Genomic DNA, 13,754 nt, shown 5'->3' on the forward strand with positions numbered 1-13,754 from the left:
GCATAATTTGTATGAAAGAATTCCTAGAGGCATGTTTATCCCTTATCAGCTGTGCTATGTTGATGTCTAGCCCACATTTTGTGCCCTAGATGTGTACGATGAATGCAAAATGAAAAATCTGCCCTAGAACACTTTTTTCAGCAAAATAATATCAAACTGGAAGCCAAAATAAACAAACGTTGGCTGACATATAGCAAAGAACAGAAGCAACCCTTTCTTCAAGGTTTCTAATCAAAATTCCACTTTTAAATAAGTTCAATCTTTGGCATTGAGAAAATCTGGATGCTTTCCCACCTCTATTATTTTATTTCCCCATGTGACCAAAGAAAAACTATCTGCAAAAATTGTTTCAAAGTATCCAGAGAATTTATCCCTCTTGCAAAGCCTGTTTCCCTTCTTATAATGCAAATTACTGTTATCTAGTGCTTGATTCCTTGTGATTTTCCATAACAATATGTAAATTCGTGCAACACACACATGTGCATGCACAATTCTACTACACAAAGCACACAATAACTGACAACTTATTGTGACACAGATCTGAAGCTTAGCTAACAGACAAAATCACACGAGATAGTCACAGAAGCTAGTGGCCAATATTCAAGTGATGAATCGGTCTTCCTTTTTCAATGTTTACTTGTCCTGGACAAGTCTCCCAAACAGAAATATCTTTTAAAAACTACCAAAATAACAGCTTCACTTTGTCATTTTAAAATTCTCTATCAATTTTTCTATTGTAACGTGAGTTATTAATCCTGTTTCTAGAAGGTCAGTTTCCTTACTGCTCCCATTTGTTACCTCTGTAAATTCAATCCTTGAGCAGATACTCCCTGTGGTGAGGAAAGAAACTTCCACCAAGCTCTCTCGAAAGGTAGTGTACCGAATTAATACATTTTCAGTGAGCCCCAAAAATGTTATTTTCTGCTCTTTCAAAATCAAATTCAAAGTAACTGCCCTGGATTTACTTTCCACTATTCTTATAAAAACTTCTTATGTGAACAAGAAAAATAAATAACCACAGTGTTTATTAGAAGTTTATCTGATCTCTAAAAGTGTTCCACACATGTTTGTTTTGGGATCTGGATTCTGCTGGTCTGTTTACTATGTCCAACAAAAAACAAGTTTGTGAGGATACTTAGTGTGGCTCACTTGCTCATAATAACAAAAGCATATTTCTTTCATGCTGCTTTATACTGCTATTCAAAAGAAAACCGCTCATTACATAGTAAGTAGAACCAGCCATATGCCTTTAACGCGATGAGAATTTTCTTTTCGAATTATATTCAAGGCAATTCTAAAAGTACTGCAACATACTACATTATAAAAACAAAAATGTTGACTTACTTTGATGATGATGATGACTTATGAAATCATTTTGGAACAATTTCTTAACATAAAGGAATCTGCAGCTACCAAATCATAGGTCCCTATTTAATTTGTCCCCAAGAATTTGTCCCCATAACTATTTTGAAACTAGTTCAAAATTACTGAACTCTATCCATTTCCTTTTATAAATTATAGAAATAGGTTAATTCTAGAATAAAAACAAAAGTTTTAAGGAAAAAAAATCACCAAATTCGTTGTATTTATTGACAACCTCATCAAGAAGAGAATGTCAGGTTTACAAACTATTGCAAACACACAACATACACACACACACACACACACAACTGCAGTTTGAAATAAATGTTTTAAAAGTTGGTGCTTTTTTGGGGCTGGAGTGATAGCACAGTGGGTAGGGTGTTTGCCTTGCACGTGGCCGACCCGGGTTCGAATCCCAGCATCCCATATGGTCCCCTGAGCACCGCCAGGGGTAATTCCTGAGTGCATGAGCCAGGAATGATCCCTGTGCATTGCCGGGTGTGACCCCCCCCAAAAAAAAAAAGTTGGAGCTTTTTCAAAAGGAAAGCTACAGTGTTTATTTTGTTTTAAAGGGATCCAAACCCTTGACAAATAAGGTTTTAGTTTGGTTTGATTTGGCATTTAGTCCATCTCAGACAGTGCTTAGGGGACGAGATAAGGTTTTGGGGATCAAACCCAGGTCAAACTAAATCCCCTTCCCCAGGTCCTCTCGGTTCTGTTAGAAATAACGTCAGAGAGACACAGGGAGACATCCAGACCCAGGTCACCTCACTCACCATTCAGTGAAGAGCACGACCAGGTCCTCCTGTCCGGCCAAGCGCTCCATCTCTTCCTTCAGTAATCTCACCTTCTGGCCGCCTCCGATGCTGTTCACCCCCGACCCACCTCGCCACTCCTCTCCTTGACCAAGCACCTGTGAAGGAAACCAACGCCCCACTGAAGGAAAACTCAGACTAAGACGGGATCATAAGGACCAGAAGCCAGGGGCCGTGTGCAGAGTGCCACACATGAACCACTCATGAAACGCTCTATCATGTCACGGTGACACATGAACCACTCATGAAATGCTCTATGATGTCACGGTGACACATGACCCACCCATGAAATGCTCTATCATGTCACGGTGACACATGAACCACTCATGAAATGCTCTATCATGTCACGGTGACACATGAACCACTATGAAATGCTCTATCATTGTCACAGTGACACATGAACCACTCATGAAATGCTCTATCATGTCACAGTGACACATGAACCACTCATGAAATGCTCTATCATGTCACGGTGACACATGAACCACTCATGAAATGCTCTATCATGTCACGGTGCCCCAGAGCAAAATAGAACAAAACAAACTCAAGGTCAAGGTCCAGCCTAATCCCTTAGTACAACTCAACCCCCCCCCCCCCCGAGAGACACCCCCCCACATCAGCCCTTTCAAATGAGGCTGATTTAATCCGGAGAGATGAGGGGAAAGAACGGTGGGGGGAAAGGATCACAGGAAGTATTTCTCTTTATTTCTGTTTGTTTGGTCTAAGCTGAAATCGAACATGAAGGAATCTTTCTTAGCATTTCTCAACGTGGCAGAAAATCTGTACCAAGTTCAGGGACCCTTGGGTAAGGCACTTCGGGGAGTTGCCCACTGAAACAAAAGGGATTGTGAGTGGAGCTGGGGTCCAAGATTTGATACTTCAGGGGCTGGAGTGATAGCACAGCAGGTAGGGCGTTTGCCTTGCACGCGGCCAACCCAGGTTCGATTCCCAGCATCCCATACGGTCCCCGAGCACCACCAGGAGTAATTCCTGAGTACAAAGCCAGGAGTAACCCCTTTTTGATGGGTGTGACCCCCCCCAAAAAATTGATACTTCATAACTTCCTGGGCAAGTTTACCTTACTCACGGTCCAATAATTCTCTACCTCATAAGGTTTATACATGGAATCAGTAGCGTGTCAGTAGGAGATACTGTGTAGCATCATAACTGAGTATTGAAGAAGACAGCATTGAAGAAGACACCATACCTTCACAGTGTAGTTGAAGTATTTGGCAGACTGCATGAATCGATGGAATCCATCACTTTCTTTGGTTGCTACAGTGATGACTAATAATTTATCTGCAAAGACAAAGAGATGACATGAGATGGTACCTCTAGACCTGCTTCACGGCGACCTGAATTGTTAGACCGTAAATCTAAGGGTATGTTCCTGTCACTTTGCATACGGGTTGAGCCGAGAGCTGCTGAAAACCAAAGTCGATTCAAATGAGTTCTAGCCTGCCACACGGCACACTACCAGTTTGGATGAATTACGGTAGAAGGTGCAGTAAGATTTAAGGCAGAGCATGCTCTCCTCGGAGAATTTCAACACCAAGACAATCACTGCAGCGACTGCACACTGTCAAACTGTGAAGACAGACTCTCCTGGACATGATCGAGTCCGACAGCTCCAGTGCCATCTCTACCACTGTTTCAGTATATGCTCTGGTGAGCTCATGAGTGAGGTAAATAATGAAAGATCTAGTCCTGACACAGATTCTGATCTTTCAGAATGAATTAACATAAATTGGGAGCAAATATTAGAGATGCAATCTAACCATAGTATTACAAATGACTGCAGCATTTAGATCCCCTTCAGTAATTTTTGAAAAATAAAATTAAAAAATAGGAGGCAGAGTAATAGTACATGGGGCAAGTCACAGCAATAAAGAGTTGTGTGGGAATCATTTACAGCCCATCTCATATGACTCCAAGAAACTTGGCGGGAGGAGGGGAGGATAATTTGAAAATGTAATACCCATACAGAAAAAAATTAATTAAAAAGGAAAATTCATCCATGAAGGGGGCTAATTTCTTACAAATTCTGAGAAATAGAGACCCAAGACAAATTTCCATTAAAATCATTTTCATTGGGGGCCAGAGAGACAGTACAGTGGGTGGGGCATTTGCCTTGCACACAGCTGACCCAGGTTCGATCCCTGACATCCCACTCTCTTCCCCCCAAGATCACCAGGAGTGATTCCTAAGTGCAGAGCCAGGAATAAGCCATGAACAGAGCTGGGTGTGCCCCCCCTCAAAAAAAATCCCAAAAAATAATTTTCATCGAAGCTGTCCAATGTGACATTAGTCTCTCTCAAGCATTCCTTTCAGACCGTCGGAGAGACAGTGCAGAGATTCGAGTGTGTGACTCACAGGCATTGACCCATGGTCTTTTTTTTTTCAAATTCAATTACCATGAACTACAGAGATATTTAAGATTGAGTTTCCGTCGTCCATTGTACCAACACCAATCCCTTTACCAGTGAGCATTGGGCATAGTTGGGCTTTTTTTTTTCCTTTTCGGGTCATACCTGGCGGGTGCACAGGGGTCACTCCTGGCTCTGCACTCAGAGTTACCCCTGGCAAGGCAAATGCCCTACCCGCTATACTGTCGCTCCAGCCCCTGGGCATAAGTTTTTTAAATCCCTTTTCTCTGTCATAAAATGACTCTTCAAAGACAGCTGAATATTTTTCCCCCCATAAATCCTAAGGAGCCAACAGTTCAAACTGTGTCAGGATGGCGTGTTTCACACTTAGCATTTGCAGTATAAAGTGAACAGCAAGCGTTTCAACATCCTTAATAGGAAAAGTAGCGTGGTCCAGACTCAAGGCAGACATAAATGTTACCTAACCCAGTGACTCAGCAGGCAAAACTGAAAATGTGTAGTCTGGCAAAGTCTAGAATCCTGCGCCAAAGAAGGAATCTTGTTGTCAGTGCTATTGCTCATTACAAAAGACCACACCCCTATCATAAATATTCATTTTGCCGAAGGAAAGTTTGCTTAATAGTATTCCACATAAACATCTGTTTCCTCTTATCTGCTCTTGGGGATCATTACTAGTACAATAGTTACATCTTACTCAATGTCAGAAGTAGTGAAAAACACCAAAAAAGGTTTTTTTAAAAAATAAAATTTAAAAATAAAGTCTTGACATGTACATTCACAGAATCTTCCCGACCAATCCAAAGGCCCGAGTCATTCCATGTATGGACAATGCTTGTCAAAATAATGAACTTAAATGTGACAAATATTTTTCATTTCACTAAAATTCACTCGAGTTTCCAAATAGAAGCAGAACAGACAAAAGACTTGTACAGTGAAAGACAAAAAGGGTACAAAAAGGGGGGGCAGAGCTGCTGGGGATTCGGACAGAACTGGGAGAATAAACCGGATGTGAACTACAGACTTGAGTAGAATCCTCACTTGTCACACTAACTCCAAAAAGCTGAAATTCTGTACATTGAAACACTAATTGGATACTTCATCATACAAGAAGTTATTGTTTTGGATGCAGGTTTGCATTTGGAAAGGTCTTCATAAGTTAAAAACACTGATATTTATCCAGAGGGGGGAAAACGTCAGTGATTTGTTTTAAAGTTGTTTGAGGCAAGAAGGAAGCAGCAGAGGCTGGAGTGATAGCACAGTGGGGAGGGCGTTTGCCTTGCACGCGGCCAACCCAGGTTTGGTTCCCAGCATCCCATAGGGTCCCCCGAGCACTGCCAGGAGTGATTCCTGAGTGCAGAGCCAGGAGTAACCCCTGAGCATTGCCAGGTGTGACCCCCCAAAAAATAAAGAAGAAGGGAAGCAACAGAGGAAGACAACAACAAAGTAAAAATGACAACATAAGAGGAAAATGGGTTCATTTCATACGCAGTCACTGAGATTCCAACCACCATAAAGGAGCTCAAGTGTATGTATAGTCCCTTATCTTCCAGTCAGAAAATATCAGAAAAATACTCAAGATAGATCTTTAATAACAGTCTAAACCATATAAGGAAAAATAAAAGATGAGATGGTCATTCGAAATAGTTTGTGTGTGGGGACTGGAGTGATAGCACAGTGGGTAGGGCGTCTGCCTTGCACGCGGCCAACCCGGGTTCGAATCCCAGCATCCCATATGGTCCCTGAGCACCGCCAGGAGTAATTCCTGAGTGCATGAACCAGGAGTAACCCTTGTGCATCGCCGGGTGTGACCCAAAAAGCAAAAAAAAAAAAAAAATAGTTTGTGTGTGGGGGGGGAGGTGATCTTCCTCCACCTCCCATACTTCAATCATTAGGAATTTTATGACAAAAAAAAATCCTAATAACTAGAATTTGTACCTTAGCCAATCCAACCTACATGATTAAAACAACAGAGGAAGATAATCTAAAGAAACTGACTCCATAATAGTTCTCATGCACCATGACCAACACCAATGCCGACCCACAATAGTTTCAAGGCAAAGTCACACAGAAGCTCAGTAGTGGCTAAAGCAATTCTTTGTCCTCCATCTGAGTCCACTAGAAGACAGATTAACACTGTTTGCAGGGGCAGTAAGTACCTCATATATATAGGGTGATACATGAAAACTACCAAGCATCCAGGAAAAATCGCAGCAATAAACAGAAAAACCAAACGTCTTTTTTCACCTTTAGAAAATACCCCCAAAATGTCTAGTGCTGTGGGAGTAGCGAAAGTTATTCACACTAATCGGTGTGCAGATTCCAGAATGGTTACAATCCATTCCATTCTCGTCTATACCAGATTGGTCCATTCAAGAACCACGTAATTTTGACGTCCCTTCACCTCCCACGCCCTTGCGGTAATTTCTAACCATTGGCCGGTCCTCTTGGCCCATTTTTCCTGGCCTTGGATATTAGTTTCATACTGTTCTTTTCATATATTTATCCCACAAGTGAATGCAGTCACTATCTGTCCCTCTCCTGACTCACTTCACTCAGCATGATACTCTCCAAGTCCATCCAGTTACAGACAGATTTCATGGCCTCATTTTTCCTAACAATGACTGAAACCCAATCAACAACAGCTTTGTGATGCTCTATCTCTCAGTGATGCGATAAAATAAAAACAAAATTTTTTTTAAAAAAAGAACCACATTATTTTATCTAACCCTCCAGATTTTATAATGCTGGCCAGCAAAATAAGTTTGAGATTAAAAGGTACAACTATTCAGGGCTGGAGCAATAGCACAGCAGGTAGGGCATTTGCCTTGCACGCGGCCGACCCAGGTTCGATTCCCAGCATCCCACATGGTCCCCTGAGCACCGCCAGGGGTAATTCCTGAGTGCAGAGCCAGGAGTAACCCCTAAGCATCGCCGGGTGTGACCCCAAAAGCAAAAAAAAAAAAAGGTTCAACTATTCGAGCAAGTAACCACAGATGCCCTTCCTCAAGTGGCTGTCCGCCTCTCATTCTACAAACCCACCACAGTGCTAAGTCATGTTACAATCAATGGGACGCTCAGGTTTCTGCAACAGCCCCTCTAGGCCCCCCCACCTGCTCCAATCGAAACCCAACGTGGGGGTCTTCCCCAAACCCTTGCCTGCCCAACTCTTAGCACCAGCTCCATCCAGCAATCTCCTCCACCCACACTAGCCTGCTTGCTCACCCCCGAAGAGACTGTCCCAGACCACCTCCTGTCCCTCCTGGTCTGAGTAGCTACTGGAGGCCAATCTGCAGGTGTGAGACATTGGTCATTTAGCAGGGAGACCTGTCCCGCACTTACTGGCACAGACGAGTGTCCACGAGACATGTGCACTCTGCATCCTTCCAAGCTCTTAGCCCTAGTTCTAATTACATGTTCATTTGTGGGTTAGACGGTAAGTTCTAGAAAGGGGGAGGCTTTGTGGCTCAGTGCTCTGCCCCCAGGATCTATCACGGTGTTTAGCCCATAGTAAGACTGAGCTCAATCAGGAGATTCAGGGCCAAGTGATGTTTATTTTTCTCATGCATGAACAAACACAGTCAACAAAGTGCCTCAGCGATTTATTAGCATTCTTACCTCCAACTCACGTAAGAAAAATAAAAAACGGCATTGAACTAGTAACAAACAGTGATGTTCAGAATCAACGTCAGCCAGGAAGGTCCGAGCAAAGCCACACGTGGAACTCAGGCGATTCCTTGGAGCCCATTACGTGCTGACATAGTGAGAGGTCAAGAGCCCAGAAACAAGTTTTACGACGTTTAACTCCTTGTACAGTAAGGAGAGAAGGGGGCGAGCCGGGCAGCTGCATCTTAGGAAGAACCTGGACTCGGGTCTGGTCTTGGCTGGCCCCCCGGGAGCTGCCCTGGGGAAGCGTCTCATCGTTTCCAGATAAGAAACACTGACCGTGTCCACTGTGCAAACACTGTGTCTGCGTGGACATCTGGACATTTGCCACCTAGTTACAGCCTGCAGAGGTGACCAGCACTGGGTCTCCCATGCGTTGTCACAATCCGTTTCCCAGGGGGTGTCCCAACTGGTGGGTGGGGCAGTGGCGCAGACCCTCTGTGAGTGCTCGGGGAGCAGCCTGATGGACGTCAGGCACGGCCCGGAGGGTCCGTCTCCCCTAGGTGCTTCTGCCGGGGAGACATTCGCTGGGAGCAGACAAGCCAAGAGCATCACTGGATGCAGCCCCCCTCCCCCTCCACCCCGCAAGCCTCTATGCTGAACTGGGGCCCCTGGGTGGTCCTGGGGATGCCCAACCAGCAGCTTCCAGATGGCCTTTGCATGAAAGCAGTGCCATGGTTCCAACTGGTTTGGGGCCAACAAAGGCGAGGCGGCAGACATACAGCAACTCTCCAAGGCGCTGGAGAAGAGGCAGTGACCGTGTATACTGCATGCACTCTAGGGACTCGGCCCCGCCACACACTGAGACTCAGTTCCCTTGCACGGAAACTGGGGCCTCGTGAGCTAACCAAGCCCCAGGGGAAACTGAGGCCGTGTCTGAGCCTGTGGCTCCCCCAGACCTGATCTAGGTATCCCCAGGGACTGGAAGCCTGGGTCTTCTGGGTCTCCAGGCCCGATCCTATCACTGTGACAAGCACCAAGTCCCCCAAATGCTCTCCATGCAGCACCAAAGTCACAGTGGCAGGTGACAAGAAAAAAACTTGTACTTTGCGGAACCGTTTAAATAAATTCCTGACCAAAAAAAAAGATTCCTCCAGTGCAATTCACTGCATCACTTCAAACAGGGAGAACCCTGAGCGACAGCCGTGCCAAGGAGACGTCTGAAAAGCATTTCTGCAGGAAAAGGGAAAGGAACGGGAGTGGGAATACTTAGAGAAGCAGAAAGGAACATGGGAGCCGTGCTGTTACGGCACTGGGAACACGGCCACACCGGCTGGCACGGACAGATGTCTGGCCTCCCTGGGCCACCTGGGACTGAGGCAGATGGGAAGCAGATGGGATGTGGGAGCGTGGGCGGGACACAGGTCATCCCCTGTTCTGTGGGCCACAACGGAGTCCGTCTCAGAAAACAATACGCGAGCGTCCAGGGAACCCAGCCACGGCACTTCTTTGCCTCCACGCCAACGGACTCTGATCAGAAAACTGATCAGAAAAGCCACGAGGGGGGCTGGAAAGAGAGCACAGCAGGGAGGGCGTTTGCCTTGCAAGTGGCTGACCCGAGTTCGATTCCCAGCATCCCATATGGTCCCCCAAGCACTGCCAGGAGTAATTACTGAGTGCATGAGCCAGGAGTAACCCCTGTGCATCACCGGGTGTGAGTGCATGAGCCAGGAGTAACCCCTGTGCATCGCTGGGTGTAACAAAAGAAAAGAAAAGAAGGGAAAGGGAAGAGGAGGGAAGGGGAGGGGAGGGCAGAGGAGGTGAGGAGAGGGAAGGAGAGGGGAGGGGAGGGGTGGGAAGGGGAGGGGAGGGGTAGAGAGGGGAGGGAAGGGGAGGGGGAAGGGAAGGGAAGGGAAGGAAGGAGAGAGGAGGGGAGGAGAGGAGAGGGGAGGGAAGGGGAGGGGAGGAGAGGGCAGGGGAGGGCAGGGGAGGAAATGAGGAGAGGGGGGGAGGGGAGGGGAGGGGAGGGGAGGGGAGAGGAGGGGAGAGGAGGGGAGAGAAGAGGAGAGGAGAGGAGGGGAGAGGAGGGGAGAGGAGAGGAGGGGAGGGGAGGGGAGGGGAGGGGAGGGGAGGGGAGGGGAGAGGAGAGGAGAGGAGAGGAGAGGAGAGGAGAGGAGAGGAGAGGAGAGGAGAGGAGAGGAGAGGAGAGGAGAGGAGAGGAGAGGAGAGGAGAGGAGAGGAGAGGAGAGGAGAGGAGAGGAGAGGAGAGGAGAGGAGAAAAGCCACGAAGGTTCGCAGGCTCAGGATGGCCCAATTGATAGTCGCCCAGACCCAGACCCACCGAGGGTCCAGCACCGAGGATGCAGCTTGGCCACAAGCACAGATGACCCCGTGCAACTGGCTGCAGTGCGGGTGGGTCTGCAGAGTCCCGGGAGGGGAGGCACAGGCGCACCCGTTGTGGAGCATGGTAAGAGGTGCCAGAGCGGGTAAGATCTGTCCCCGCATAGCACGTAGGCCCTGTCCCTGCAGAGTGGCCCGGCAGGGAACGTCTGGGCGCAGCAACAAGCACCAGGTGTCCGGCCTTGAGTCTCACCCAAACCCCAAGGATTGTCACCTACGCTTAGCGAGTCGTTCCTAAATGCAGCGTCTGCCCTGATTGGGATGGGCTGGGGGAAAGCAGAGTTGGAGAGGGGACGGGTCAGTCATGCTGAACTTCATGTGATCGGACCACCCTCTCCAGACGAGACCCCCTATGAAACACGTGTGTATCTGGCAATAAAGTGAGCGGCCACCAGCTGCCTCCTGAGTGGTTTCTCTGCGCGCCCGTCACCCTTCGCCCCGTGTCTGCCCGACCCGTGTGCAACGTGTCCGGGCACAATGGGAAAAACTGTTCCCCAACACACCGTGCTCTCTCACGGCTGGAACATGAAGACACACAGCACGGGCGTTAAAAAATAATAATAATAACGGCAAAGGCAGCAGCACCTGAGAACTGGTGTGCAGAACTGAGCTTCTGTGCCGAGGCAGAGAGGGTGGGGAGGGGAGGGGTGCGGCAGAAGGGGTGCTGGGGGAGCCTCGAAACCCTCTCACTTGCAGGTCGGCAAATCACTGCGACATTTTTTTTTTGAGTCGGGAATGGTGAAATCAGGAGGAGATGGTCCTCCCCACCACTCCCATCCCACCGGCAGTGTGAGCACTGGGAGAAGGGGAGGGGGAGGAGTTCCAGGAGAGACAGAGAGAGGTGGGGGCACGATGCTGAGGTCAGCATCCCCTACACCCGGAATTCAGAGCAAACTCCCCACTCGGGCAGAGTCTAGTGCCCCCGATTCTCCAATTATTCCAATTGTAATGGACATATTCTTTTTTTTCTTTTTCTTTTCAGGTCACACCTGGTGATGCACAGGGGTTACTCCTGGCTCTGCACTCAGGAATTACTCCTGGTGGTGCTCAGGGGACCATATGGGATGCTGGGAATCGAACCCGGGTCAGCCGCATGCAAGGCAAACGCCCTACCCGCTGTGCTATTGCTCCAGCCCCCAATGGACATATTCTTATTGCAAGAAAAATGTCCATCTCATTGTAAGATTAAAAACAGCAGGAAAACCCAGGTGCCCAGAAAGCTACCGAATTACCATGCTGCTTCTTCACTGGGAAATACTGAATTCAGATGGGGAGTGGCGAGGGGGGACAAGGCTTGAACCCAGGGCCTCAGACAGGGAAGGACGCTAAGCTCGACCACTGCCGGTTTATCATTATCACCAGCCACTCGCCCCCACAGCACACGCCTTAACCTTTTTATTCTCTGCAGCTGTGCACATGTGCTGTGTACACGTACATGCTATTTTTAAATTGTCTAAATGTTCTGCTTTCCCTTGGGGGGGCTCATGTTTTCCAATCACAGACTCACACATTTAGCTCATCCGCTGGGGTTCCTGGAGCTGGGTGGAGGACCCAACGTCCAGACAGAATCCAAAGGGTCATGAATAACGCTCAGGAGTTCCCCGAAGCGAGTGGCTTTCAAAGCACTCTGCATAGCACCCAGAGGAGACCCCTGCTCCCAGAAGCATCCAAACGAGCGGCGCTTCTCCGTGAGCGCTGGACGATCATCAGGCTAGAGTCGGAAACTGAGAACGAGGCCTGGGTGTTCATTTTTAGCAGAAGAACTGGGGGCTCTCGGCTGAGAACTGCGCCCCAGCAGTCTGGTTCTGAACAAGGCCTCTCCCCATCCCGGCCAGAGCAAATGGCCTCAGAGTGTTGGAGGGGTCCGGGGTCTCCAGGGGTCCCTCTAGCAGAGCAAACTCCCCACTTGGGCAGAGTCTAGTGCCTTAAGCACAGGCCACGCCCCCAACTTCTGATCCTATCGCCTACTAGGGTTGGGATTTCAGCATGTATTGGGGAGGCGGGTGGCAGGGCATAGAACATTCGAGACAGGAAAATACAAAATGCCAGGAAAGCTCCAGAAGGCCCAAAGAACTAGCTCGGAGGGCTTGGGGGGACGCTCACGGGCTCTCAGAGGGTGGGGGGAACATTTTGTAGACACAAGGCGTCAGGGGGTCACAAGGCATCAGGGGGTCGGAGCAGATATTCTGGGGCCGAAGTCTCACAGGTTTCAAGCGGCCACTGTGCAGGCAGCAGGCTGGGGTTCGAGTCCCCACACTGCCTGGAATCCTGAGCACCCCGGCAGGGAAGGCCCCTGAGTCACCCCAGGGGTGTCTCTCCTGCAGCACCTCCCGCCCAGGTGAACACAGAGCACGCCAGGACAGAGAAGCAAACACAAATGCCACGCGCAGGACTTACAATCCAGGGGCCCACTGGATCCTTTCAGAGTTTCGAGGGTCCGACCCTGCGAGCCATTTGCACTGGCCAAGGGAAACAATGCCCCTTCGAGCACGGAACAGACTTTGTTGAGTTCTAAGGTTCAAAGGCTGCACACCGGGAAGCTACGCTAGCCAGGAGAAGCTTCTTGGAGAGAGACCCCCCACTGCTCACCTGCTTTGGCCCACCGAGAGCGGCCCCGCAGGAATTCGGGCCATGGGCCCTGGCGGTGAATTCAGACCAACGCCACCCCAGCGACTGCCCGTTTATTTCACGCTTTTACACAGGCATCCAAAGTGCTGCCAGAATCGGGAGCTGAGGGCATCGGTAGAGAACTGAGCGACCAGGTAAGACTTAGGTATCCGCTCACCTGTGTGCAGGGGTGAGCATCCGGGCAGGGGAGGGTGCGAGAAGGACTGAGTGTGGAGAGGGCCATGTCGGGCCAAGAGGCCCTCTCTAAGGAGGCAAAGGGCACTTCTCTCCACAGAAGTCTGCAGCAGGAAAAGACAAAGCCAGGCACGGGGGAAGCAAAACGGAAAGCAGATCTGACAAAAGTCTGGTGTCGGGGCCGGAGCAAGAGCACAGTGGGGAGGGCGTTTGCCTGGCATGCGGCCAACCTGGGTTCGATTCCCAGCATCCCATATGGTCCCCTGAGCACCGCCAGGAGTAATTCCTGAGTGCATGAGCCAGGAGTAACACCTGAGTACTGCCGGGTGTGACCCAAAAAGAGTACACTGTGTGTGTGTGTGTGTGTGTGTGTGTGTGTGTGTGT

General features: G+C 48.7%; 1 protein-coding gene across 2 annotated transcripts in view; it reads right to left on the reverse strand.

Annotated features, from left to right (window-relative positions):
- Positions 1–13,754, reverse strand: part of PLOD2 (procollagen-lysine,2-oxoglutarate 5-dioxygenase 2) — an 81,000-nt gene that overhangs the window by 40,138 nt on the left and 27,108 nt on the right. For both annotated transcript variants that reach the window (XM_055128624.1, XM_055128623.1), the window contains exons 2-3: positions 3,385–3,476; positions 2,139–2,275 (exon numbers count right to left, since the gene is read on the reverse strand). In XM_055128624.1, coding sequence (XP_054984599.1) covers positions 2,139–2,275; positions 3,385–3,476 — 229 coding nt within the window. The remainder of the gene's footprint in view (positions 1–2,138; positions 2,276–3,384; positions 3,477–13,754) is intronic.

Source organism: Sorex araneus, chromosome 2 (assembly GCF_027595985.1).
Source record: "Sorex araneus isolate mSorAra2 chromosome 2, mSorAra2.pri, whole genome shotgun sequence".
Taxonomy (NCBI): Eukaryota; Metazoa; Chordata; class Mammalia; order Eulipotyphla; family Soricidae; genus Sorex; species Sorex araneus.